This window comes from Megalops cyprinoides, chromosome 11, assembly GCF_013368585.1.
Source record: "Megalops cyprinoides isolate fMegCyp1 chromosome 11, fMegCyp1.pri, whole genome shotgun sequence".
Classification (NCBI taxonomy): domain Eukaryota; kingdom Metazoa; phylum Chordata; class Actinopteri; order Elopiformes; family Megalopidae; genus Megalops; species Megalops cyprinoides.
In genome coordinates, this window is record NC_050593.1 from 774,906 (window position 1) to 801,927 (window position 27,022).

At 42.7% G+C, this 27,022-nt stretch overlaps 1 protein-coding gene across 1 annotated transcript; it reads right to left on the bottom strand.

The window, feature by feature from the left end:
- Positions 1-351: 351 nt before the first annotated feature.
- Positions 352-20,631, bottom strand: LOC118786091 (A disintegrin and metalloproteinase with thrombospondin motifs 5). The gene is made up of 8 exons (XM_036541130.1): positions 19,035-20,631; positions 13,171-13,303; positions 7,220-7,387; positions 5,091-5,374; positions 4,207-4,390; positions 3,411-3,586; positions 2,678-2,853; positions 352-2,223 (listed from the first exon to the last, which is right to left on the bottom strand). The coding sequence occupies exons 1-8, from the start codon at positions 20,136-20,138 to the stop codon at positions 1,680-1,682; spliced, it is 2,769 nt and encodes a 922-aa protein (XP_036397023.1). The 5' UTR covers positions 20,139-20,631; the 3' UTR covers positions 352-1,679.
- Between the last annotated feature and the right edge of the window lie 6,391 nt (positions 20,632-27,022).

A 27,022-nucleotide genomic window follows, 5' to 3' on the forward strand; every position in this document is an offset into this window, starting at 1 on the left:
ATGCTTTGGCAATACAAATGGAGTTTTTGTCATGCCAATAAAGCTCATTTGAATTTGAATTTGAATTTGAGAGAGAGAGAGAGAGAGAGAGATGTCACAGTTGAATTCTGGTATAAACACCTTATTGTCTGTAAAAAGATCTCTGAACAGTACTGAACTGAAGTGCAAATAACATATCCAAGAAACTAATAAAATAAAATAATAAAATATACAAATATTTAAATATATATTTATATACATATATTTTTATACAGTAGAGACAATGTAAAAACACCATTTTCTTTAAAAAATGAAATGTTCTCCACAAATGGTATTTCCTGTTAAATAATTATAATACAAAATAATCATAATAATAAATAGACTTTCACATACAAGTTGTACAGACAATAAATTATGATTTCAGTGCTGTGTTTCTGTTCCATTACAAGGAGCTTACCTCATGGTGAGATTGTTGATCAGCACTGGACATGTGGTAGGTATTGGTGAATATGTGTGCATGTGTGTGTATAGTGAATGTGTGAGAGTTCTTGTGTGTGAGTATGTATCTGCGTGTTTGTCTACTTGCGTACTCATCTACTAATCTACTTGTGTACACAGTGTATGCTGTGCTTTTGTACCATTGTCTGAGCAGGTGTCATAAGGATGAGATCATAAAAAAATCAAAGCCAGTGTGTTGGCGAATCAGTGAGCGAGAGTGGGGGAGTAAATCTTTGAGTGAGTGTGAGTTACTGACAGTGGGAGAATGAATCAGGTAGTGAGAGTATGAGTTAGTGAGAGTGGGTGAGTGAATCTTTGGGTAAGAATCTGAGTTATTGACAGTTAGGGATAGAATCTTCGAGTGAGAGTGTAAGCGTATGACAGTACAGGAATGGTTTTATGTTGACTTCCTCCTTTCCCACATTGCCATATTTGCGAGTATCCAGGGCACACATTGTCACACAAACAGACAAACATTCATATAGACAGACACGGATGTCCCTGTGGGCAAGGTGTCCATAGTGAAGCTCATGAAAGCACCTCCTCTAACTGAAGCCCTGTTTTTTTGAATGGTGAACGGCGGAGAGTGTATAACTAGAGCACTGATGCTGATGTGAAAAGCTCTAGCCTGGCTGGAATTGAGAACACTTCCCTTCTTCCACTTCTTCTGTCTGCAGCCCTCTCTCCTTCCACCCTTCTCTGTCTTCCTGACACTCTGTCTTTCCATTTTTCACAACAGTTGACAAAAGTCCATCATATCTTTTTTCTTCACCTTCACCCTGAGGCAAGGGAAATCTAACAATTGCTGACAGCTCCATCCCCAGCATGCTCACACAGCTCCTGGATTTTACCTTCTGCTGGACCAAGCCATTATTGCCAGAGGCCAGGGGGATAGCTAGCTGGGCCATAGTGGCAGCTCGCCAGTGCTTTTGTGAGGCCTTGGGGATCCCATTTTCAAAACCTTTTCTCAGGAGTTCAGACATGCAGGATGTAAATGGTGAAACAAATTTAAAATAACAACAAAGAGGACCATAATATAAATGGTAATCATGTTTAAACGAACAATAATCACACCCAAAATGGCAGGAAGGCAGAAAACTAAAAGGAACAATGGACAAGCACTCCAAGGCTGCTTGCGTCCGAGCCCAGGGGCGGGGGGTGGGGGGTGCCTTTGGGCTTGTCAGCGGGCCTGTGGCCGGTCATCAGCACTTCTTGACCAGGCAATGTTTGAAGGCGGAGGGTCGGCTCCCCAGCAGGCAGCCCTTGGCCAGCCTGCCCTGCAAATCCTTACACTGCACGGTGCGAGTCTGCCAGCCTGCATCACATGTTCGGGAACAGCTCAGCCAGGGGCCCGTGGCCCACTGTGGGGCCACATCTGGAGGTGGCGTTGGGGAAGGCACCAGGGTCAACTGACGTGGCACGAAGAAGCTGTAACGCACATCGAGTGGGCGCTTGGCATCAGTGGCCAGAATCTGCACGGTCAGGCTTTCTCGCAGTGCTCCGGGGCCCATGCTGTGCAGGTAGTCATCCCGCTGGCTCCAGCCACTGTAGTTCAGCACCGTGCCGTTCACGGGGATGATGGTCTCTGATGTGGAGATCATGAACTTTCCATTCAGCAGGTATTCCCCGCTGGGACGACGCAATGCCAGGTAGGCTGTGAAGCGCAGCTGGTCCTTGGGCTTGTGCTGGCGGATCTTAATGTGGGTAGAGCCTACCGGAATCTTCACCACGTCTGTGTAACCCTTACTGCGGGGATAGATTGAGGAAAAAGGATACACATACATATTTTAAGGGCCCAGTGGTAGGGATGGTAATATATACAAATTATAATACATCTATATGTACAGTACATACATACAATAAATAGATATACAACATAAAATATTAAAATATCTCTTAAAATATTTGTGAGTCTCTATTCTCCAGGTGATGCTGCATTTGTGATCACTTAAAGAACAATCTGAACATCATACCTGGGGACAATTCCATTTCAATTCAGTCAATTCATGGATCAACGTGGAATTCAATTTATTTAAAATGGGCCATCGTTTTCAAGATTTTCAATTAATGAATTGAATTTCAATTAATTTCTTGAATTGACTGAATTGAAGCTTTGAAGCTTGACAGCTTTGTAAGTTGTTCTGTGTCTGTGGAATAAATAAGTAATATATCATAGGCCCCCTTGTGTGTGTGTCTGTACCTCTTCTTGGTAAAGTTGCCCACAACCTTTATGCAGGTTGTGCTGTCCCCTCCACAGATGCCACACTTATCAAACTGCAGCTTGGAGCCGATGATCCCATCACAGCCAGTGCGCACACACTTCCCCTTCACACACACTGAGCTGCTGAAGGGCCTGCACTCAGTCCCATCTGTCACCTGGAGAGAGACAGGAGGCTATTATCTTCAACATCATCATCATCATCATCTTCTTCATCATTATTGTCATCAACACCACCATCATTACCATTCTCATTTGCTCAGCTACATACAGGATACAGTAGTGACTGTTCTGTATATTTATGAACAATAATGAGCAACTCAAGTTAAGTACTTTGCTCAAGGGTACAATAGCAAGTTCCCATTCTCAGGCTTGAAGACCTAGTCTCACTTAAGGCTTTGCATGCTGACTGTTTCCATGATATACTCTAAATGTTTATGGATTGTCTGTGACTCTTTGCATTATTTTTGTAATTGTCATCAAAAACTGGATACAATAAAACCTTGATTGTGAAGAGCTGAACAATAAAGTATTACCAGTAGGCCTACTTAATTATCTTTACTGCACATGTGCAGTGAGCCTCAAAGAGCTCACCAACTATATAATTTAATACTGTAGATCAGGCACCACCTCTCTGCACACAGCACTGCCCATCTTTCTGCTATACATGGCTTTGCTCCTCCCTGTGCTGTACATAGCTCCACCCCTCACTCACCCTTTGGGAGAACACTACGTAGTATCCTGTGCCCTTGGCCCGGCAGGTCAGTTTACAAACATCCCCTGGCAGCACCCCAGCAAACTTTGGCACCCATTCCACGAAGGTTTTCACACCCTTGGGGTCAGTTTGGTGCCCATTACGTGCCTGACACTGCTCCAGACGGAAACTCTTACCTTGGACAGAGTAGGACAAGTGAATGAAGTACATGGTGTGTGTGCATGTCATGTGTCGCTGTACGTGTGTTGTTATGACCTACCTGTGCCACAGTCCTACTTAAATCAACGTGAGCCTGTGTAGGGAGGTGAAATGTAACTAAGGATATAGACTAGAGTGCTGTGAGAAACAAAATCAAAAGAAAATTGGTACTTTTACATGGGCACAGCCACCTCAGGCCATACAACCACTTTAGGTAACCCACCAACTGCTTCCGCAACAGCGTGTATGTGAGAGTGAGTGGAGAGTGGATAGCACTTCTACACAGTACCAACACTTCTATGCAGACACCCTGTTATCTCTCTCCTTCCTGTTATTTCTCTCCTTCCTTGGTTTACTCTTCAGTTACTCTTAGTTGACAAGAAGGCAAAAATGTCGGTTGGTGTCCTGGTTCAGCAGTTTTTTCAGAGAACGTGAAGTTTTGTTGCACCAAAATCACAACATCAATATGTTCTGCTTTGATCTTTGTCATTTGAATCCACGCACAATTACCCTTTAATTATCATTGTGGTTTATCACATACCTCTAAACAAGGCTATCTGGACTGCAATTCTGTTTGACTTAAACAGTCAACACTCACTTGGTTGGGGGCAGGGGGTGATGTTACAGGATCTGTAGATAGCCCTCTTTCCTGTGCAGTAACGCCCGTTATTGCGGGGAGGAGGGTTGTTGCATAGACGGTGAGCGAACTGCACCCCACCACCGCAGGTACGAGAGCACATTCCCCAGGACCCCCAGGAGCTCCAACTGCCATGATTTGAGGTCTGAGATGGAACAGAGAGAACGGAGCATGGTGTAAAAATATTTCAGTCAGAGCACTGAACACAGCCTTAAAAATAAACCCACAATAATACAACAGTTAGTAGCCATTTATATTGAAAGCACCAGCATGGAACAAAAAACAATGTTTCATTAGAAGCATATTTCAGATCCACACATGCACTCAGATTGTTTTTTTTTATCTTCGCCTAAGCAGCTAGGGCAGCGTCAGACTGTGTGTGACAGCCTGGCCTCTCTTTCTGTGCCTCTCTGTGGATCAGTCTCTATTGTGTCACAGGTCACCAGCCAGACAGAAAGGAAAAACTAGGGACAGTCTGTCAATATCATTCACCCAGGGCTACTGTTTCACCTTGTACTGCCTTTCAATACTGACTGGATCAGTCAAAGTTTCTGTCTATCTCTCTCATTCAGTCACACACACATACACAATCACAAACACCCACACACATACACACACACGGACACATTCACACACATGTATACACACAGCACACACGCACACACACAGATCAATGTCTGCCTCAGGGATGCCAAATCACTTTCAGCTCACTGCTCAGCACTCAGCATTCAAACTGCTCCCTCAGTCTCCTTCCTCGCTCAAATGGCCAAACTGCAGGACTCTGACTGTCCATCCCATCCACATTCACACAGCCACCAGCACTGGTCCTGTGTCTCCCTGCTCACCGAGTACTGCTTCTTGCGCATCTTGTCCACGCACTTGCCGTGCAGGCAGATGCGGCCCTTGCCGCAGGGTGTGCCCTCAACGGCAGGCAACTTCTTGGTGAGGCAGACCATCTGGCCCTGCCGGATCACAGCGCACCATAGACGGGCGCACACATCCATACCCGGGCACACTGTGTACTCCGGCCCGAATGCCAACCGGCACTGGCGGATGGCATCGTAGCTCTGCCCTGGCAGCTCCTCGGGGCCAAGGATAGGCTGGTGAGGGGGATCCAGCAGGCACTCCGCTGTGGGGCGCCAAAGACAGAATTGGGGTGAGGTGCAGAATGGGTGACAAGGAAGAATCAAAAGGGTATACATGGAATAAAGCAAATGAAAGACAAAGTCACTACAATGGACTTCAGCGGCAGGACTAATATTAGCTCATCCATGCTGTCATCAGCTTGATCAGGCTGATGACATCATTGACGTTGTGCCCTGTGCCCTGTTACACAAGATGCTATTTGATTAGTGTGTTTCAAAATCAGCGGTGGCTAGAGACACATGGGATGTAAATGCGGACAGTCTCCAGGTCCTATATGTACAAACAGCAGGGTATACTCACTATAGGGATGAATTACAGGCAGTTCATGCATTTGAGTGTATTCAACAATGTTTAATCTGTTTAAGTGTGCTTAATCGTGATTAATATGTTTAAATGTGAATGTGTGTGTGAATGTGTGAATGTGTATATCATGTTTAAAGACATATATTCTGCACAGGGATACAGTATGTCAACTTCATGTGTCATTCCAACTTTACAATCCTGGCAACCTGAGATATTCAATTAAAGGCTGGGTCAGAAACAGAGATGTTACATTTAAGTGCAAAGGTTATGTTACAATACCATTAAGAATGTCAGTTAACAATATACATAGGTTTAAAGTTCCATTCAATCTTATGGGTTTGTGGGTGTGGATGTTTTTACAAAGCAAAACTCTAGGCTTTTTAAAAAATCATTTCCAGTTTTCATGAAGAGTTTGCTCCATCTTTTTAAATACAGCCATCTTACAAAGTCCTTTCTGTATTTTATTTTCAGAAACAGTCAAAGAGTCCTATTCTGTGCCTCCACAATGAAGTCAATGATGTTCATAGTAGCTGTTTTGTCAATCCACACATACTGTAGCATCAATACAGGAGACAAAGGGAGAGTGAAATATGACCAATAACGTTAAAGCTTGGGGGCGGAGGTTGGTAAACCAAGGTAAATTCATGCTTCTTGTCCATCAAAAGTAGAATGTATTGCAGCACTAATAACAGAAGACTGGTATACTAGGAAAGATATTATAATTGGCATTTTCATATGTAATTGATACATAATTTGCATAGTATTGTAATGAAGTGTACTATCAGATATCTCAGTTATAATTGTCAATTGCAATTCAGTAGGTATGAATTTTAATGCAATAGGAAATGTAAGCATTGCTGTAAATGAGGTTATTGGGATAGTGATCTTTGGTTTGGAATCTGAGGGATTGCGCCTGGCCACAGGCCAAAGAAAGAGGGATATCATCCACAGCTGACACTGGATGGGACCAGTTTGTTAATTGTGTAGAGATTATCTGAAAATTATATTCTCGAATCTTCATTTGGAACTTGAAATTGTGACATCTGTGGTTCAGATTAACATAATTTCATAATACATGCAGTGTTTTGATTATATTCAAAGTACATTTACATTAAAACATGTTTTTGTTGTGAATTTGTTGGGGGCGACAATGGCTCAGGAGGTAGAGCAGGCAACTGGGAATTGGAAGGTCCCTGATTTGAATCTGGCTCCTCCTGGCAGAATGTTGAAGTGTCCTTGAGCAAGACACTGAACCCCAAACTGCTCCCAGTTGCTAGTTGGTACCTTGCATGGCAGCCTCTGCCACTGGTAGGTGGATGTGAGGCATATGACTGCAAAGAGCTTTGAGAACTCAAATGAGTAGAAAAGTGCTATATAAATGCAGTCCATTTACCATTTATGTTTCACCACATGTAAACATAGACATATAAGGTACATACATTTTGTTCCTTTTTATTTAGTAGCCTAAATAAAAAGCAACCCACTCTCCTCCATCTGTGCTAAACTCCCCCAGCCCAAAGCTCACCGTTTCCATCGTCAAAGAAGTCAGTGATGGTGGCGGAGGTGCACCGGCTCCAAGGTTTGGAGGCGTCGATGGAGGTCAGAATGGAGGACATGAGGCGCTTGTCCTCACTAGAGCCGAAGTGCTCCTCACAGAACTTAGAGTCATCATGGGACAGGCCCAGGAGATGCCCTGTGCCAATACACACACACACACACACACACACACACACACACACACACACACACACACACAAATACACATCAATACTCATGTATGGAATGCTTACACATACACATGCCTGTAATCAAGTTAATATATAAGTGCTACATCAAACACACAAAATGTAGACACATGTACATGTCCACAATCAATTCCATATACTGGTGATGACCCAAAATGGATGTCATGCTCAAATTGCAGGTAGAAGCACACAGCATTGGAATGCCCCTATTTCTTTATTAACATGAGAAATAGAAATATATATGTTTGTGTTTGTGTGTATGTGTTTGTGTATGTGTGTGTTTATCTGAGTGAGTGGAACAGAGAGACAAGAGAGAAGGTCTGAAAAGAGACAGGACAAAAGAGAGAAATAAAAAGATGCATACATGCACACAGGCACGCACGCACACACACACACACACACACACACACACACACACACACACACACACACACAAACACAAACACAAACACACACAGAAAGGAAAAGAGAGATCCTGATTATGGTGACAGGTGCTCCCCTCCCAGCAGGCAGAGTGAACTCTCTGGAGTCCCTCCTGTTGGAACATTTTCCTCCCCTCTCAGCTAAAGTAAGCACCCACACTATGGCCTACTGCTGGTTAGGCTCCAAATAAACTGCAATTAAATATCTTGGTGGCAAGCTGTGTCATTCTGGTGCAACAACAAGTTTCCAAGAATGAGACAGAGGGATCGCTGCTTGCACAATGTATGAGTGAGAGAGTGCATGTGGATATTTGAGTATTTATGTGGTTGGGAAAGTCAACATTACTTCCACAATACCTAAAACTTATGCCAAACTGAGGAAGACAGTAAGGCCTTGGAAGGCTCCACCTAATAGACCCACACACACACACACAGAGTCCTTCTCAACACTTGCGTACTCATGCAGAAACACACAAGCATTCTCAAAGACATGCAAACATTCAAAGAAACACACACATGCCCATAGACCACACCAAAATCTCTTTGTATATGTGTTCCATATGCTATAGTGACAGGGAAATGCTGTCCCTCCAAAGCACTTCCAGATCCAGCACTAAGAACTAAGATTAGTATTCGTGATGAATAGGCTATAGGCTACTTCATACACATGAATTAATTTTTATTTAACAAGTTTGAGTGAAAGCTTTTTTGGTGAAAATTCCATAACGTCACATTCTAATATAACATACACTACTATAATATGAGTCAAACGTATGCCAGGCTTGCAACTACCAGACCCGTTGCACACAGCAGACAAGAACATACAAATAGCCAAGACATAGTTAAACAGGTCCAATCCAAGTAGCAAAAAATACGCGGGCTGAATGTGGCTGGATTACAGCCAACCAACTCGGCCGAACTCTGGCTTTGAATCTAGGTCCAGTTCGGGACCAATCACTCGGCTTGAATGCGGCCCGAGCACGCTTATGAATTGGGCCGCTTCTGGCACAGACAATAAAATACCCTTTGCCACACACTCGGCCCAATACCAGAACCCTTCGGTTTGGTCCAAAAACTTGCCACTGCGTACAACTTAGCTATATAGGTTAATAGCTTAGCTTTTTAAGTTATTTCACTTCTGACATAAAATAAACACCTTAATGCTTGAATTGTTACTACAGGCAGTACTGTACTAATTGGTAATGCCTACAAATGATTAGACTATAATCATAACAGTAAGGGGACAAGCTGGGTTTTCTCTGGAGTGTTGACACTGCCATTGTTCTTTCAGCAACGAGCCTTCTATCTCACAACAGCACAAACCAGAAAGTAATATACTTAACAGTGACTAGTGATGTGCAGTTCATGAACGAATTAATCCTTTTGAAGGAATCTTTGAGGTGAACTGAGTGTACTGAATCCCTAGTCTAAAAGATTCGTTCCTTCCTCTTTGCAAACATGTGCGCTGATTAGCTGGCATAGCAGCTTTAACTCTCCCTTCAGTGGATATTAGATATGCGGTCTGTCCATGAACCAGCCTATCACAAAACTGTATCAGCAGTACATTCATGACAACAACTAGCCAATGGCTGAAATGCTAAAACTCTCAAAGCACCTCCCACTGGCCATCTCGGCACAGCTGACGATGTGGGACAATGCAAAAGATCCGGTGACTACGAAGACTCTAAACTCCACCTACTGACCTGATGAACTGTTGACAAGTTCCTCAGTTCACCAGTTTGTTCGGACTCAAAGGAACTGTGAGTCCTCAGTTCACCAGTTCGTTCGGACTCAAAGGAACTGGTGACTATGCTGACAAGTTCCTCTTTTCACTAGTTCGTTCGGACTCCAAAGATTCACTGACTATGAAGACCTGGTGACTACGTGTTGCCAGAATCGCTAGTTCTAGGAATCAGAGCGCTTCCGTGACATTATTATAGGAATTAAAAACAATATTAAATATTATTTTGCTCATCTACCTGCAATTTTACATAGGCTATGATGTATTTAATGTTGACATCACATTTTCTTTTAACGTGAATAAAGTCCTTATTAATAAATACTGACAAATCAACATAGTAGGCTACAAAGCAAAACAGAAATGTGATGCATAAGCCTATGCATCACATTTGTAGCATACTATGTCTACATTAACAACAAATAAAAATACGACATCACTGACTAGGCCTACAAGTATATTAAAATGTTTGGGCTGGGTTAGTTCAAAACTTGTAAAACAAAGTTACTTGCTTCGGATATAAGCATGGCTCTTATCAACCCCTCAGTGCTTTTTTTTAGTTTTAGCAAATGACATGTACCTAGGCTATTATGCGTTATGCATTAAAATGTGGGGTTCTATTACCTTCCTAAAGACTAAGTATACTTTGCGGCCGCATTATTGTTTGAATAGCATGGTGCAGTTTCACGTGATGAATATTACGATTTAATTATTATTAATTTCATTGACATTTGGTTTCACACGTGCTGTTTTGCTGCAAAGCAGGCTAATAATGGACATGATGTTTAGAGTAACTTTTAAAATGCAATAAAACTATTTATAGATTCATGTATGCTGCCCGACCGGATATGGAAATGAACGAATCAGTGAGTCAAAAATTCAAATCATTTTATTGAACTGAACGAAAGGAACTGAATCACTAAAAATAATCATTTTGAACACCACTAACAGTGACACGGTAGAAGGCAAGTACATCATTGACGAAGACAGTTACATTCAAGGTGGGCTAAGCAACAGTCCATCGGCCCAAGGCATGCTGGGAAGCTCCGCCCACTTACCCCCAACACAACACAATAATAATTAGATAATGCTACCAAATAATTCTAAATGTAAATTCCAACCCATTGAAACAAATGCGATAGGTCTAACATTGGGCTACATACCTAGCAAGTATTCATTATTCTTTCAACATAAATGTAAGTTTGCTAGCCAGTTAACCCAAAAGCCCGCCAAATGGTTAGCAGGTTAGCTAGCCAACGTTCGAACCTATCTGGTCAAATGGTTGCTAATGTTAGTTAGCTGAGTGCAAGCCTATGCCAGAGGAGTTTCATAAATTTGTTCAATTAGATAATCTTATCTTTATCGTGTGACAAAGAATTTTCTACATCAATAACTTGACCGTACTGGTAACTGCCTGGTCAGCTCGAAGCTCTTGGCGCTTCATGTTAGCTAGTTAGCAGAAAAGGTAGCTAGCTATGGTTTGCCATGTGGAAATAACATTAACAACCCTGACTTCATTTTTAACTGTTCGCTGCTGCACAACACATAATTTTAGCCATCAACATAGTTTGGAGTATGTAAGAGGTAATATTTAAAATTTACATATTTATATGCTAAAATATTTTCCAAAATGTTGATTTTACGCAGCTAATTAAGAGCTAATATTCTTTATTCCAATGTCACAGTGAAATACAAACAAAAGAAATCACAAGTAGCCTAGTAATGGGGCAGTTTAGCATAACAATTGTGCATTTTATGATAAAAGCATCAAATTTGGTAGAAAAACTCATAAAGGTGGTCTGATCAGATTTAGAAATGGAAGCCCTTCAAATTTGGCCCCTGGCGGCCATGGCAGCCATTTTTCAAAATGGCCACCAAATATGGCTTTTGTTAGGTGAAAAAGGATTGAAAGCAGAAACTAGCAACTAATACAATTATATATTTTACCATACATCAATCTAATTCTGGGGACATACCTTTTCAGTGTCTCCACATTCACTCCCATAAATTTCTTTAAAAGACCGCACAAACAAAATGTCATATAACCAAGAGTTATATGAATATATGTAACAATTGAGTGAATATACAATTTAACATCAATGTAAGCCAAGATAACTTGTTTCTTTTGACTTAATTTTTTTTGTATATTTATGTTATTATGTATACTTCTGTAATCCTTTTATATGAAATAAAATGATCATTTGGCAGCCATTTTGAAAAATGGCCACCATGGCCCCCAGGGGCCATATTTGAAGCACCTCCATTTCTAAATCTGATCAGGCCCCCTTTGTGAGTTTTTGCACTGAATTTGATGCTTTTATCATAAAATGCACAATTGTTATGAAAATTTGAGTTTAACTGCCCTATAGGAATTTGTTTTACTGAAGGTAATTTATTCAGGTTATGGTGTGGTGATCGGTTTCATGCAGCACATGTATGGTAATGTGCATCTGGGCCGAGTAACATGCATGGCATCGGCGCTACTGCATTTTGCCGACGCCCTGGCTGTCAGGTGGCAAGCCACACTCAGCCAGATGACGGTTGACCGATGCCGAGTCTTAACCAAAGGCGCCGAACAATTCCCAGACTCGGCCCTAGTCTTCTTGCTAGCTGGGAAAACACTGTCGTGCACAGCGGACAAGAGCATATCCACAAACGCACAATATTTTAACAGCACAAATACATTACATTAGAGATTGTTTAATTAATAAGGATGGCAATTTGAATAATTAAGTAGCAAGTAATCCCAAAGCTTTCTCTTAAATGTTTAACATTATAGCTTTCTTGTGTTACAAAATTCAAATCACAGAACAGAGCTAAATTTAGTTAAATCGATTTAAATTACTGAGAATAAACTTTTATGTTAGGTTGAGTGCAATTAACAATAACGTTTAGAACACAGACCTCACAAAAGCTGTGATGTGTCATGAGCATTTAACGTAATTTAAATTGATAAATGCCATCCTTGTTAATTAAACACGTTGTGGCTCACGTTGTAGCTTTCACAAGCACACTAACTACAGACAATCTGTGGTGTTTCGTGAGCATAATCATTTATTCTAATTATGCAACTGGTGTCAATTATTCTGTGAATTATTTGTTTTATTGTTAATCAAGGAGGATAAAGGGGAACAGGTTGAAAGTAATGATAGATTTAAAGGTAATGTTTCAGGCTTCCCCTGTTTCCAGCTCACCCACCACCACTGACTGTGATAGCTAGCTACCTTGAATGATGCAACATTACTAGCTATTAGATGACTAGGCTACGTGACGTCCGTTGACCATTTTAATAATTAATAATTATTCATTATTGCTAATTATTTCTCAAAACTTCCTCAAGCATTACATTCTTAGGTAAGTAACAACAGGAGAATTATTTAAAATGTTTTAATACTTTTTTTTCTGCATCTGGCAGAGAGTGCTGTGATGTCTGCCTTTTCCAACAGGGGGTGCTGCAGCACCCGCAGCACCTATACTTCCCACTGCCCTCATTTCAGACCAGGCTAACACTCCCAGATACACACACATACACAAACACAGGAGAGGATGGTGTGCTTGCAAGCAGGCCTACCAATCTCATGTGCCACGGTGAAGGCAGCATGCAGCCCATCGTCCTCGATCACCGCACAGCTGCGCTCCGGAGAGCAGATGGTGCCCACGTCCGCCATTCCCAGCGTGTCACAGGAGTGATGCCCACACAGGTCCTGCAGGGGGAGGAGTCACATGTGTCAATGTGCAGCAGGGCCGCAAGGCACTCGGGACACATGACGGGCACACCGACATACACAAAGGGCATGGTTTGCACTATTGGGCAGCTTCTTACCTCCCTGTTGACTCAAGGATGTACTGTGCACCAGTTTTGTTTATGCTTAGAAACAAGATCATTTACACATAAAGCGCTTCTCCCCCTCCTTGCATGAGGTTATGTTTTTACACTTCAGTCCTGGCTGAAGTCTCCCAAGAACAAATGTTCCCTGTTCTGGGTTCAGACATGATCTGTACTAAGAGCTTCTGCTCTACTACTACTACACGTTGCAAAGAAGTGGAAAAGAGATATGATAAAAAAACATGATTAAAAAGAGAGAAAAAGTTTAAGGGAGCACTGACTGTGAATGTCTGCTAACTGTGCCAGTAGCGCGGGATTTGGCTATTGAAAACCACCTATATGAGCGTTGTGTGAACCTGGCCCCAAAGGGAAAGCTTGAGGTCCAGTGGTGCAGACCCACTTTGCATTTCTTCAGAACCAAAATCTACTGGTGCCTGTTGGGGGGTTTTAAGCCATAAATCTATGCGGAGAAAGCCAGAAATCAATCTGAAATGTAAAGCAAAGAGGTTAAATGCTGGTACCTTCATTAAGGTGAATATAAAAGCTAAAATCTTGAAACAACCCATTTTCAGGGAAGCATACTTTTTGAGAATTCAGACTGTGAAATGACATAATGACGCACATACACAGGCATGTGACATTACTGAGGCACTATAAAGCACAGGTAATCAATCACAAACTGAGGCTGTATTCCACATCTGGTCAGGCAGCACCAAATTTGGCAATTAAGCATTGTAAATAGAGGAATGTACATCCAGGGTGTCTCTTTGGATCTGGCTCCTGGAGCCATCTAAGTGGTCTTGTGAACTCATGTGATGTGGATATTTGGGTCTGCCTGAAAAGCACACTGTGACAGTGTATCTCCAGGGTCTGCAAGACTGAGGCTGCGGCATGATTAAAGTGAAAAAAAAAAGATCGTATTTAGCCAAGATTGAAGGCCAGCAAAAAAATAGAGTTAAATGTTACCTCACCCCACCCTGTTTCTCGTCAACTCTGTCTATCTTCCCTTAAGCACCAATCAGCCCCCTCCCTCCCAATAACGTCACCCTTCCTCTCTCTCTGCCTCTCTGTCCTCCACCCTCTCTCTCTTCTTGTCTTTGTCTCTTACCTCCCCTCCTTGATCACGTCTTACATGCCCCCCACTCTCCCCACCTCTCTCACTCTCTGTCTACCTTCATCTCTCCCCCTTCTCTTATTTTTCCACCCGCTGTATAAGGTCATGTGAAACACATGTGGAGTAGTTTGAAAAACAACGCCAGGGAATCCTGGTGTTTCTTTTCATTCAGGCTGCCTGTGTTTTCTGGGACACTTGGGAGAGGGAGACAGGGAGGAAGTGTGAGAGCAGGGCATGGAGCGAGAGAAGCTAAATGAGAGCAGACAGAAAGGTATGTAGGTCAGGAGGGGAGACAAAACACTCTATCAGCCCCACATTAGTCCATCTACCTGATTATGTATGAGTGAAGAAGTGAGTGTATATAGGGATTGTGAATGAGAACATGAGACTGAAAGAGTGCTAGAATAGCAGAGTGAGTGAGAGGGACAGAGTTCGAGTGTGAAAGGGACAGTTAGTCTGAGAGTTAGTGTGTAAGAGGGACAGAGATAAAGTGTGTGGACACTTAGTGTGAAAGGGACAGAATTAGAGTATGTAAGAAGGACAGTGAGCGTGTGAGAGGGACAGAGTTAAATTGTGTGAGAGGGTCAGGGTTAGACTGTGAGATGGGCAGTTAGAGTGTGAGAGGAACAGAGGTATGAGAGGGACAACATTAGAGTGGACAGCATTAGAATATTCCTAGGCATTCAGACAGAGTGTGGGAGAGCAGTGCTTTTGTCATTATTTTGAATGAGTAGAGAACTGCTGCCTGTGGAGCATGCCACAGACATCTCGCACCCATCGAGCCTGGTGTTGGGTACAGAACGTGATTGTTCCGCCATGTGGATTCTGCACACTGTCACCAGCTAACCTGGATATAAAGTGGGATGTGAGAAATACCTCCATCTCCCAACGCAAACACTCCCTGCTGTGGAGAGGATGGCCAACCCACAGACAGGCTCCAGTGGCCAATGAGAGGGTGCTCTCCCCCTCCCCCCACACACACAGAACTCACACGTGTCAAGAGCAATGAGTCCACACCACAATACGCTGGGCTGTCACTAGGGCCACTTCAGTGCTTAAGGGGTGGGGGGGGGGACCAATTCACCAGTCAGACTCTGCTGTGTATGTGAGTGCGTGCATGTGCCTGCCTGCATGTGTCATTGCCACTTCAGAGACATCACTGATGAGCATATGGCCTGTTTGTTTATCAGTTATAAGGGAGCTGACTGGTGCACTGTTGGGTATTGTTAACTGCTGTACTGTCAGAACTGCAAAATGCTATGAGTAATGTTTACACATAGTTTGAATGCTATGAGCAGGAAAAAATCAAAGACAAGTTTGCTTAAAGGGGAATTCAACCAAAATGAATTATTGTTTGAAGTATTGTTTCTTACCATAGGAGCAATTGGTGTATTTTCTCAAGTGACAAATTCAATGCTTTTTGCCACAACCAACGCATGTTGTTCTGGTTCCTGAAGGCAGCATTGAGTTAGACAGTATGTAACACAATGCAATAGCTGTCTATAACAAATTGCTGTACAGACCCACAACCTGTACTCCTGTATCTTTAACTTATTGTGCAGTAGCTGTTCATATTTATTTTTTATATACCTCATTCATTCCATCCTTACACCATTCCATGTATGTGTCCTGCACTACTCTTATTGTCTGTGGTATCACTGCGGTTGGATGGCATTTGTTGTCACACTGAAAATCATTGTATGAATGCACTATGAGAGACATTTGAACCGAAGTCAAATTCCTTGTATGTGTAAAAGCATACTCAGCCAATAAAGTCTGATTCCAATTGAGTTATGGTTATTACAGTAATTCTGCTCAAGTTCCAGATGCTTCCAGCATTGAAAAGTTATAGTATCAACATGTTACTATCAAGCTACAATGCCTCAACCACAACTGAGATCCCCTAATTATATCAAAAAATTCAAGTGCTACAGACACCAGAAAGGCACAGAGCACTGAAGCTCCATTGAAATTAAATGGGAAAGAAATCAGCCAGTAATTACATTTGAATGATATATAAAGGCCATGAATAAAATAAAGAGTGTATGGGATGTGGGATTAGATTTTTAAATAGCTTAAACCTCCAAAGACAGACACTTCGGCACTCTCTGTACAGCACAGTGGAGTGTGCAGATATGAATCTCCAGAGTGCTGTTCTGACACACTGCAGCACTGAAAATCCACTGTTCACCTCTCAGATCTCACCATATTGTGTACTCCATAAGCAGGGAAGCCAGCATCCCACAATGAACTCATTGTTCCTCATTAGAGAACTGCAGAAGCCAAGCCGAGAGCAGCTAAGTTCCCACTTATGCAGTGATGACTACCCCAGTAATTACACACACACGCGCATGCACACACACTCAGATGCACACACACACACACACACACACACACACACACAATGTTCAATAGAATTCTTGTGTATTTTTGCCATGGTATGATAAGAACTGTGGCACAAGGTCCACTGCATGTCTGCTCCCTTGAGAGAGCCTCCAATCCTAAATTCTCCCTGGGCAACAAACTGTCCCAAAGCACCAAAACTTCCTAACACTTTTTTTTAAAACCTTCTAAAAGATGCATTTTCATGCAAAACAAGTAGTTAGCATTTTCACATCTGGCTACCTAGCCAACCATTTTGCAGACGTTTCCGTAATGCAGATAAAACCTAAATCTTACAATCTTACACATTATAAAAAGATAAAATCCCTAAATAAAAAATATAAAAAATATTATTCTAGAGGATGAATGTGAAACTCAAATGTAATTACTTGTGCCTAAGGGACCCTTGTTAGTGTCGTCAGTGAGGGGTGACAGACTTGAAACTGCTGAGATGTTGGCAGGGCGATGAAACAGGAAAGAGGCAGTTGCAGTGGTTCTGTGTTACGCTCTCTGGCTACTCTTTCTTTCAGCAGCTGAAGAATGTCCAGCCACCACCCCAGTCTTGGACTGGGGTAGTGACAAATCCAACACTTTATCGTGTTAGATGTGTTGCCCCTCCTTTCATGCCATATTCTCACTACATGCATTTTCATCATTTCATTAAAACAATGAAGCCACACTTTGGTCTGCTTAGGCCTATTTGTGCTTGCCGTTCAATTAGTTCTGATCTGATACTGTCTGAGAACAGGGCTGCGACAGATACATGACCAGCAGACAAATAATTCATGTCAGAAGTTAAATCCATTACATACACAATTATATACACAATTTGCTGTGATAATAGATGATAATGACTCATAATGTAGTCTTTTCTGTAGGTGAAATAGATACTTTTAATATCAAATTTTGAATTTTATAAGTACAGAAAAAATATCCATGTGACTTGGTATTGTCATACAAGTAGTGCCACTAAACCAACCTGGGTCCTTCAGCAAGTGTGGAAGTGCTGTCTGAGGTAGATGTCAACACAACATGAGTGCAGCTGGCATGCAGGTCTCTGTGCCAGCTCAATCCGGCCCACTGTAGAAGCCCCACCAAGAGCGGTTCCTAAGGTAAGGATACCATTTGTAGCAAACCTCCATGATGCAAAACCACATTGCCAGTCAATGAAATGCAATTTGGAATGAGAAGGTCACCTGCAAGACTTTCCTGACCTCTCATGTCCTGCTAAATGACTGCAGAGGAAATCTGAGATCGGAAAAAAAACAGTGGAAAAGAGCTGAGGGCTGTGATTTTTGGGGTGACATGCTGATATCTAGCCAGCTGACTGCAGCTTCATCCTGAATGTCTGGGAAGAATGCATGCACACAGCATGAGAGATTGCACTGCTTCCACACTACACAGTCAAGGGACTACGAGGGAAACTCCAAAGGCAGGAGAGAGAGAGAGAGAGAGAGAGAGAGAGAGAGAGAGAGACTTACAGGAGTGACCTCCTGCAATGTTATTGCAACAAACCAAGTGTGGCTTGGCATTGGTAGCATTGTGGCACTGCGTCATGTGACACAAGGAGAACAATTGGTAAACAATTGAAATAATGTGGAAAGTGTTGTTTTCCACGCCTTAATAAAACGCCTTAATGTGGCTTTAATATGATATATAAGGAAACACGTACTCATAGGCAACAATTATTCTAAACGTCTCCATATTACACAACGCCAAGCATCAAAATTTATCAAAATAGTACAGATCAGGAGAACAAGCACCCTGGAAAGCACAGTCAAGACAGCACCAGTGAGTGGCAGAATATAGTTTCTTGACATTGTGGTTGTGATTGTGCTTGATGTAACTCACAGCTAAATATGTCTCCCCACATCTTTACTGATCATCTCAGGATGGAACAAAAAGCAATTGTGGATTCCATTACTGTCAGTTGGTTTAAAAACAGCTCATGGGCTGCCCCACAGAAAATTTATCATAGCTGAAAATTTGTTGTTACATTAGATAAGGAAGGACAACAGGCAACGCTCTGTTTTAGCTCCCCTACTTAAAACACACGCACAATTAATTTGCTCTGGATGAGATATGGACTGTGTTGGCCAGGTGAGCAGTTTACCTGCCTCGTGAAGAGGATGGCAGCGTCGTGGTGCTGTTGGTCATCGTCATCCAACGAGTTCTGCTGATTCTGCCATTTGCAGAAACTCTTGAGCGTGGCTGCCGCGTTTTTGGACACCTCCAAACCCTTCTCCTTATCTGTCACCACCACCACTTTCACAACCGACAAGCGGATTGGATTCTCGATGCTGGCGTGGCCGTACAATTTAGAGGCAATGGAAGCCAGCGTCAACAGGTAGTGGTTCAAGTCGTTGCCGTATTTCTTGGACATGGACTCGTCAGCAACAAGAAGGAGTTCTATGTGCCTGGTGCGCGAGACCGACCTCTTTCGCCTCTTACCTGACGTGCGAGAATTCGAGTTGAAGAACCACGACAGTGCACCGTGTATCCTGCGACCTTTTCCACCCAGAGCACGACTATGGCTGTGACTTCTCCCTCCCAACCGTTCCCTGCCACTGCGTTTCCCGGCTGCGTGCCTGCGCCCTTCTCGTGTACCGCAACTTTCGCGAACGGGCTTGGCCTCAAAACTGAAACGCTCCCTGGAATAGAAGTGAAGAGCTAGGTTCGCTGTGGCTTCTTCTATGATGTGCACATCGTTCTCGTGTCCTTTTGCCCTGGTGAGAGGTTTAATATTGTAGCGGTCATGCTTCACAGCAAAGAAGCCCTCCAACCCGCCGCCGCACAAGCGGAACAGCGCTAGAGATTTGGGGTTTGAATCCACAGTGCCACGGTAAACACAATCCTTGTGTAGTGGTAGTATACCCTTGCCCGTCGCATGGAGCGCATCCACATACTTAGAACTGAAGTGACGGGATAAGACAGCCTCATCCCTTTCCATATCCAACAGAAATTTCCTGCCGTCCATATACAGGAGATAACCCACTTTGCCGTCCCCATGGTAGATCCGATCGATGGTTTGCACAAATCCGTTTTTTCGGGGGGCAGGTGCGTGAAGCGAGTCGGTCACAGGTGGAACAAAATTCTTTAAAGTGACGAGACCAGTATCGGAGAGCGCAACGCCCGCACAAGAGAACTCAACAATGTACAAAAGAACAAACTTAAAAAGCACCATGCTCTCAGAAAACGAAAAATATACGCTGGTCATCTTCACACAGAACAGGCTTATAGTAAATAGTATCCTTTATATTCCCAGTCAAATTAATATGGACAACAGTGCAATGTCACAGAAGAATAATTTAGAGAGATACAAAGAATAGTTAGGAGGAGCATTGCCTTTTGATGCTCAGACTCCCCCTGAAAAGTCTAAAAAGGCGAAAAAACAAAGACATTGGCGCACAAAGTGAATTGCAAAGGGCGAAGAAAGGAGACACCACTCGTGAGGACTGAGCTGAACTTTGAGAACGAAACACAAAGTTTCCACTTAACAGTACAAGAGAAAAGAAAGTCCTGCCCCTTCGCCCTCTCTCCCTCCTTCCTCTCTCGGGCAGCAATCAAAGCAAAGTCAAATGCTTTGGAACCTCCTAACGCTGTCGACCTTCCCACCGTTCCGCTGCCACCCCGGCGCCACGATGCAAACAGGGGACAGAACAAAGTAGAAGAGATACGATCGTGAATAATGAGTTTACAGCTGCATGGTATTCCAGCGTCGACCATTTCAATAACTTGTCACGGGGAGGGGGGGAGAGAGGCAGAGTTGAAGCCAGAGAAACGGGCGGAATCAACGTACCGTCATATAATTTCAGGAGAAATTTCTTCAGGGAGACTGAATGAAATGCGTAAATGTCTCTTCCACCCCCTCTGGCGACATGGCTACTCATTGCAAGCAGTGACTGTCATCGCCGTGCCGTATGAAAGCCAACTGCATATCAGTGTTCATCGTTTCGCGTCGGAAGACAGACGAAATTGTTCGTCTTCAAAAATAACGTGACTTTTCCATGTGTTTGTGTTAAAAAATTTCCTATGTTTGTGAAATAAGCCTTTTATCACTGAAAATTCTTGTAAATTCCCGAATTACACCACAATGGATATTTCTTAACTCAGGAGTGAAGTGGTCAGCATTTGTGTGTGTGTGCACATTTATACATGAGTGTGTATATGTACTTGTGTGTGCATATATATGAAATGTATGGGTGTCATGTGTGGGTGTCAGAGAGAAGTTACAATGTTTGTTATGTCTTCTTAGATGAGCATGTTTCAGTGTATTTTCAGTGATCTTGGCATTCTGAAAACTGTCACAGATCACTCTGGTATCCAGCAAAAACTTTGGATATGTCTGCTGGGAACTGTGATTCCAATAAAACATCTACATTTCATTAGTCTCCCATTCACTCATTGTTTGTTGAAGCTAAGTCAGTGAACTGGCTCTCCCTCAGGATCCATCAATATACTTCCATTACTCATTAACCACAGTGACAATGCAGTTCCAATTCCTCCTCTCATCCGTCATCATACCATCTTTAGAGTCCCCCCACAACATAGCTGAAATCTCCCATCATATTGATCAGGACAACTCGTTAATAGCTCAACCATCCAGACCCTGGTTCAAGACCTCTGCAGATCTCACTTATGTTCCTTTATAAGGTCCAGGTTCAAAGAAAGCAACAGTTCAGTAAATTTATCCCCCCCCCCCAGCAAGACACATTTCCAACAATATCTGATATGGTGAGAGATGTGAGGATGACAACATGGAATGGTGGAAGAGTTATTTCTAAAAGGCAAAGGAGCTTAATAGATGAAGCAGATATAATCCCACCACCTATACATACCACTATATATACATTAGCTGACAGCACAAGCAATGTGTAAAGCAGTGTTGGGATCTTGGATATCAGTGCATCGCCAAGCAGCACAATTTCCATATGGCAGGTGGAGTGCTGTCATTGAGATAAATGGGCAATCCTGAAGGACCCAGAGAAAAAGATGGCAATGAGAAAGACAAAGTGAGACGGCCGCGTCTGGCCTCCCTGCCCTCAGGTTGTCTGTCCCGGACAACAGACAGCAGAGAGACAGAAGAGCTGCCTTATTTTCCCTTTGCTCAAAACACTGACCTCATCTTTCTGAAGATCATATCCTGCCCTACAGATATACTATACAGCGTACATACCACCACCAGGATATCTAAGAGGAGTGGGTGAGTATGTGTGTGTGTGTGTGTGTGTGTGTTTGCTTGAGGCAGTGGACAATTTGTGCGCATGGAGCAGAGAGAGAGATAAAGTGTGTGTTCAGAAACAACACACAGCTGTCTGATAGAAAGAAGCATGTGAGTACCGTGGATTCTGGCTTCATTCTGAGTAGCAGTCTGAGCCTTGTGTCTTATGCCTTATGTCTTCAAGCCTGCACTCACAATGTTAAGTGCATTACTGTTTGCTTAGTCAGTGTAGCTTGTGCAAGATACACAATATTAAAATCATGGAAAACTCCTCAAGTGGAGATTGTCTTATCTCATCTGAAGAAGTAGTCACCCAAAGACTAGCATGGTGCTGAAATCATCCAATGTAATGCCATTGTTAACTGTTAGCTACGTTCTGCTCTTAGTCCCTGCTTAATACCCCCTCCTCATGTAATTTATGCATGACCCTTGAAGTTACTAACATGTTAAACTTTTACATTTACATTAATTTTTTAAATATTTATGAAATGTATGATAAATTTGAGAATTGATGAACATTTATGCTAGATATGAAGCATGTGTTAAATGTTTTAAATATTTACTAAATCTTATAGATGTACAAATATAAACATTATTGTTATGTGTTAAATATTTACTGCATGTTTTAAAAGTATATGTGCATGCAGGAAAAATTCATTAAATGTAATTAAATTAAATTTACAAAATTCGAAAACATTTACAAAATTATATTTTTCCAACTGTATGAAATGTCTCTTAAATGTGTCATTTTCTGAATACAAATACAATTTCAAATCAAGTCATAAATAAAATGAAATCATGAAAATAAAATTGAAATTAAACTTAAAATAGATTGATTTAGTAATCTGAATTTGAAACAGTTATGAAATGTATAAAACATTTTCTAAATATTGCAACAGGCTCCTTTATAGAATATATAACTCAAATATTTATTTTATCTGAAATACACCATATTAGGGCAGTAATTTAATATTTTGAATTTCTTATTAAACAATTGATATATTCACAAATATAGTACAAATTTGTAGTGTCTTTTATTAAATAAGGTATAAACAGGACTGCAGGTAGGAGCAAAGAGTAAAAACACAACTCTTATGCAAGAAGGAGGTGCCCTCTCTCTCTCACCTACCTGATAGTGTTCACTGCGGAAGAGACACTCATATCTGAAAACCTCCCAGTCCAGTGGAGGTGTCAGACATGGACACACTGAAGGGATGTTTGCCCTAGGCTGTGGTGCCAGATGCCTCTGGAAAACTGTTAGGCGCTACTGTGGCTATGGGTGGGGGAGGGGTGGAACAGACCCAATGTACTTATGAGGAAGATACAGGCATGCCTTGCAACCATTGTGGCAAAAGCTGGGAGTTTTATCAGTTTTCAACCTGCCAAAGAAGATGGGTCAACCTGGAAATTCTTCAACCAGGCAAAAAAGGCTCTCGAGTAAGTTTAAGCTGTAATGTGTCAAACCCGCCATGCTGTTCAGGGACTCAGGAATACATTCAAGATAGTGGCTGTAATTTTGTGTGATCGCCTGTAATCTTCACCTGACCACAAACATTAAAAGTCATACATACATACCTGAATGCAAACTGTCAGAGCTCCTGCCCCCTAGCTGTTGTGTTTTTGTTTTCCCTGGTCCATGTGCTTTTGTTTTTCCTTGTGTTCTAGCCCTGCCCCGCTCCCCGCCCTGTCTCCACCTGCCTGATTACCGGATTGCCTTCACCTGCCAGCCTGCACACCTATTTCCCATCCCCTCATTAGCCCTGCCCTATATCTTCCCTGCATGTCTCTGTCCTGTTGCTAGTTTGTTACAGTGTGTTTTTCGCCTGTTTCGTCCCCGCTGTTCTTCGTCTGTGTGCTGTTCCCGTTATTCAACCTTGCCTGTACTTCGACCTGATTCCTGTCTGCTGTTCTGCCCGGATTGCCCGATATCCTGCCCGCCTGGTTCTCGACCCTGCCTGCTCCTGTTCCTGATCCTGAATCTGCCGACGGACTGCCTTTCTGGTTTTGACCCTGCTTGTTTAGTGTTTGCACTCTTGCCTTGCGCTATTAATAAACCCACCTGTAACCCGAAGCTCCCTTGGTCTGTGACTGAGTCCTTGCCTGAGCCTTGACACAAACCACCTATGCAGCGTCACTTGCATACATACCCGGAAATACACACTCACACACAATCAATATGCAGAAAGCACACAGACTTAAGGTGCATGCATCTGACCATTTAAAATGCATATCTAATCCAGCTGTTGATGTCAAAACCCATTTTTGTTTTCACACTGACCCAATAAGATAGCAGTAAGTACATGCATTTGGAACTTATTGAACCAAACATTGATATTGTACCAGAGGTTTCTGTAAAAGTACAGTAGGTCCAACTGGGCTCATATTCTTGAGTGTTTATAGATGTCACAAAGTATTAGTTCATCATATTTGGCATGTATGAATTGACTACTTCACATCTGCATTTGTGGAACACTGGACAAATTTTGCCATGGACACTAGATGGCAACTTGCCTCAGCCCTCCATTAATCATAAGTGTTGTGAAAAGTCTATGAAAGGCTTCAGTGTATACTACAAGATGCAGATCTCAGGTATTTCTAGACAAGGAAGATAAAAGTTAAGTTTTCTGAGAATTGCAGCTACTTTATTTCCAGTGGATGAGTAGAGGGGAAACTGGATTAATATGTGGAGTAATTTACAAAATTTGGACTGTTTGACCTTGCTCTGAAGCACAGATGTTGTGGTTTGATTCAATTTTGCAGAAAATTTAAAAGGGGGTAGCAATAAGCATGGGTTAGCAGTATTTGGATTTTTCAGTGTTGTGTATCAGTGAAAGAGCTTTTGACTTTTGATGTAATATCAGTTTTGGATAGTGTTACGGGTATGTCACATGACGTCAGGTAAAGGGTGCACGGAAGTAGGGGTTATGGGTCACGTGATGTCAGGGTCATGGGTGCACGAAGGTGTACACCTCAGGTAATTTAAATGTCTATGGCGGCAAGCACAGTAGTCGGGGAATTTGAGTGAGTACCAGCGTGGTGTATTGTGCGAATTTAGTTGTTTTCTCACTTAGTGTTTAAGTGCAACTTTATGTGTAAAGTTCGTGAGACGGTGGTGCATTTTTGTTGAGTTTATTTTCTAGTTTTGTTTTGGTGGAGCCGGTCCAACAGTCTATTGCAGACTGGCTGCTCCCCACCGTTTTATTTCATTCTGTTGCGCACCGATCTCCAGAACTCCTCTTTTCTCTACTCCACATTACCTTCTTCCCTCTCTCAAACCACTCTTTCTGAAACTCCTGTGCACTGCTATCTCTCCAACTATCTTTTCTCTGACCCATATAAATACTGTTCAGCCAGTTAAAACTCCAAAGCACTCGCTGCTGCGTTGTCTGCCCGGATGGACTAAACACGGAATAGTGAGTAGCCGGGTTGTTGTACTTTTATGTGCAGAGTATTTATCCTGCCAACTGCCCTGTGCCTGCCTGTAGTCACCTTTGGCAGGAGTCTGGCCGTAACAATAGGCAGACAGACAGGCAGCCACTGAACATTTCAGTTTAAGACTTAAGCATGAAGAAGTGGGAGATGCTGACATCATAGGGGGTGCTAATCCCACTAACAGGACCCTGCCTTTAAGAGGTTAATATGTCTTTACCATACCTACAACTTTAAAGACATATGTCTCAATGTTTGATCCTGTTCTCTCTTGGATTGCAATCCAAGAATGTGAAAACATCATGGTTATGGTCTTGCCTTCCCCATGATGCTGTAATTCACTTACACACCATTACATGTGCAATTACAACAACCCCAGAGCAATTTTTCATAATGATGGTTATAACATTAGACTTTGTAGCACTGTGATATTTTTCACATTTTAAGACATACTGTAGTATTGATATTGCAGCACCATCTGTCACTCTCAACAGACTGAAACAGAAAACAAACTGTTCCAAAAACAAAAACAAGAAACAAAAAAACTTCAATAATTGAAAGATAATTCCCTCTCACATTCTCATCATTGACAATTGCAACAATGATGAAACTAAATGAGAACACATTATGAAAAGATGTGCGTCGAAATGATGAGTATCACATTACAGGCGATAGGTGGTGTATGAATGAGAGTAGCATGATGTTACAGACAGGCAAGCCTGAGATGGTGTGGGACAGTGTAGTGCTGCTGTGGTACTGGGCATCTTTATTTTTTGTGTGGTAGTTTTAAACTCCAGCCTTCCACACAAGTCCAGCAGCAGCACAGACCCATGGTCTCAGCCACAGTCTTCTCCTGTCAGCCTGGACTGTCAAGTTGTAGGCACAGACTCAGATGCAGACCAGGCGAGTATGGGTTTCAAGGGCGTTATTTGGAATCGCTGGGCAGGCTCGAGGTGGCAGTACAGGAAAGACAGTCCAAAGCAGGTACAAACCGGGAGCAGGGATCAGGGACGAGAACAGGCTGGGTCAGAACCGGGTAGGCAGGCAGATCAGGCAACCAAGGCAGGAGTGGCAGGCAGAGACGAGGTATGAAGTCAGACAGGAGTCAACACAGATACAGCAACACGAATAACAGGCGGGTACACAACAGGGAAAACGCTGGAACACACTAGCAACAAGACAGAGAAAAGCAGGGTCTAAATAGGGCTGGACTGATGAGGCGATGGGATGCAGGTGAGCAGGCAGGCAGGTGGAGGCGATCAGGAAATCAGGTGGGCGGGGACAGAGCGGAGAGCGGGGCAGGGCCGGAACACAAGGGGACTGTAAACAAAAGCACATGGACGACAATGACAGACAGGGAGAACACAAAAACAACAGCTAGGGGGCTGAAGTAGCTGTAGGCGGCTGAAGCTAGCTAGCTTGCTTGCCTTGATAACGGCACACAGCTAACA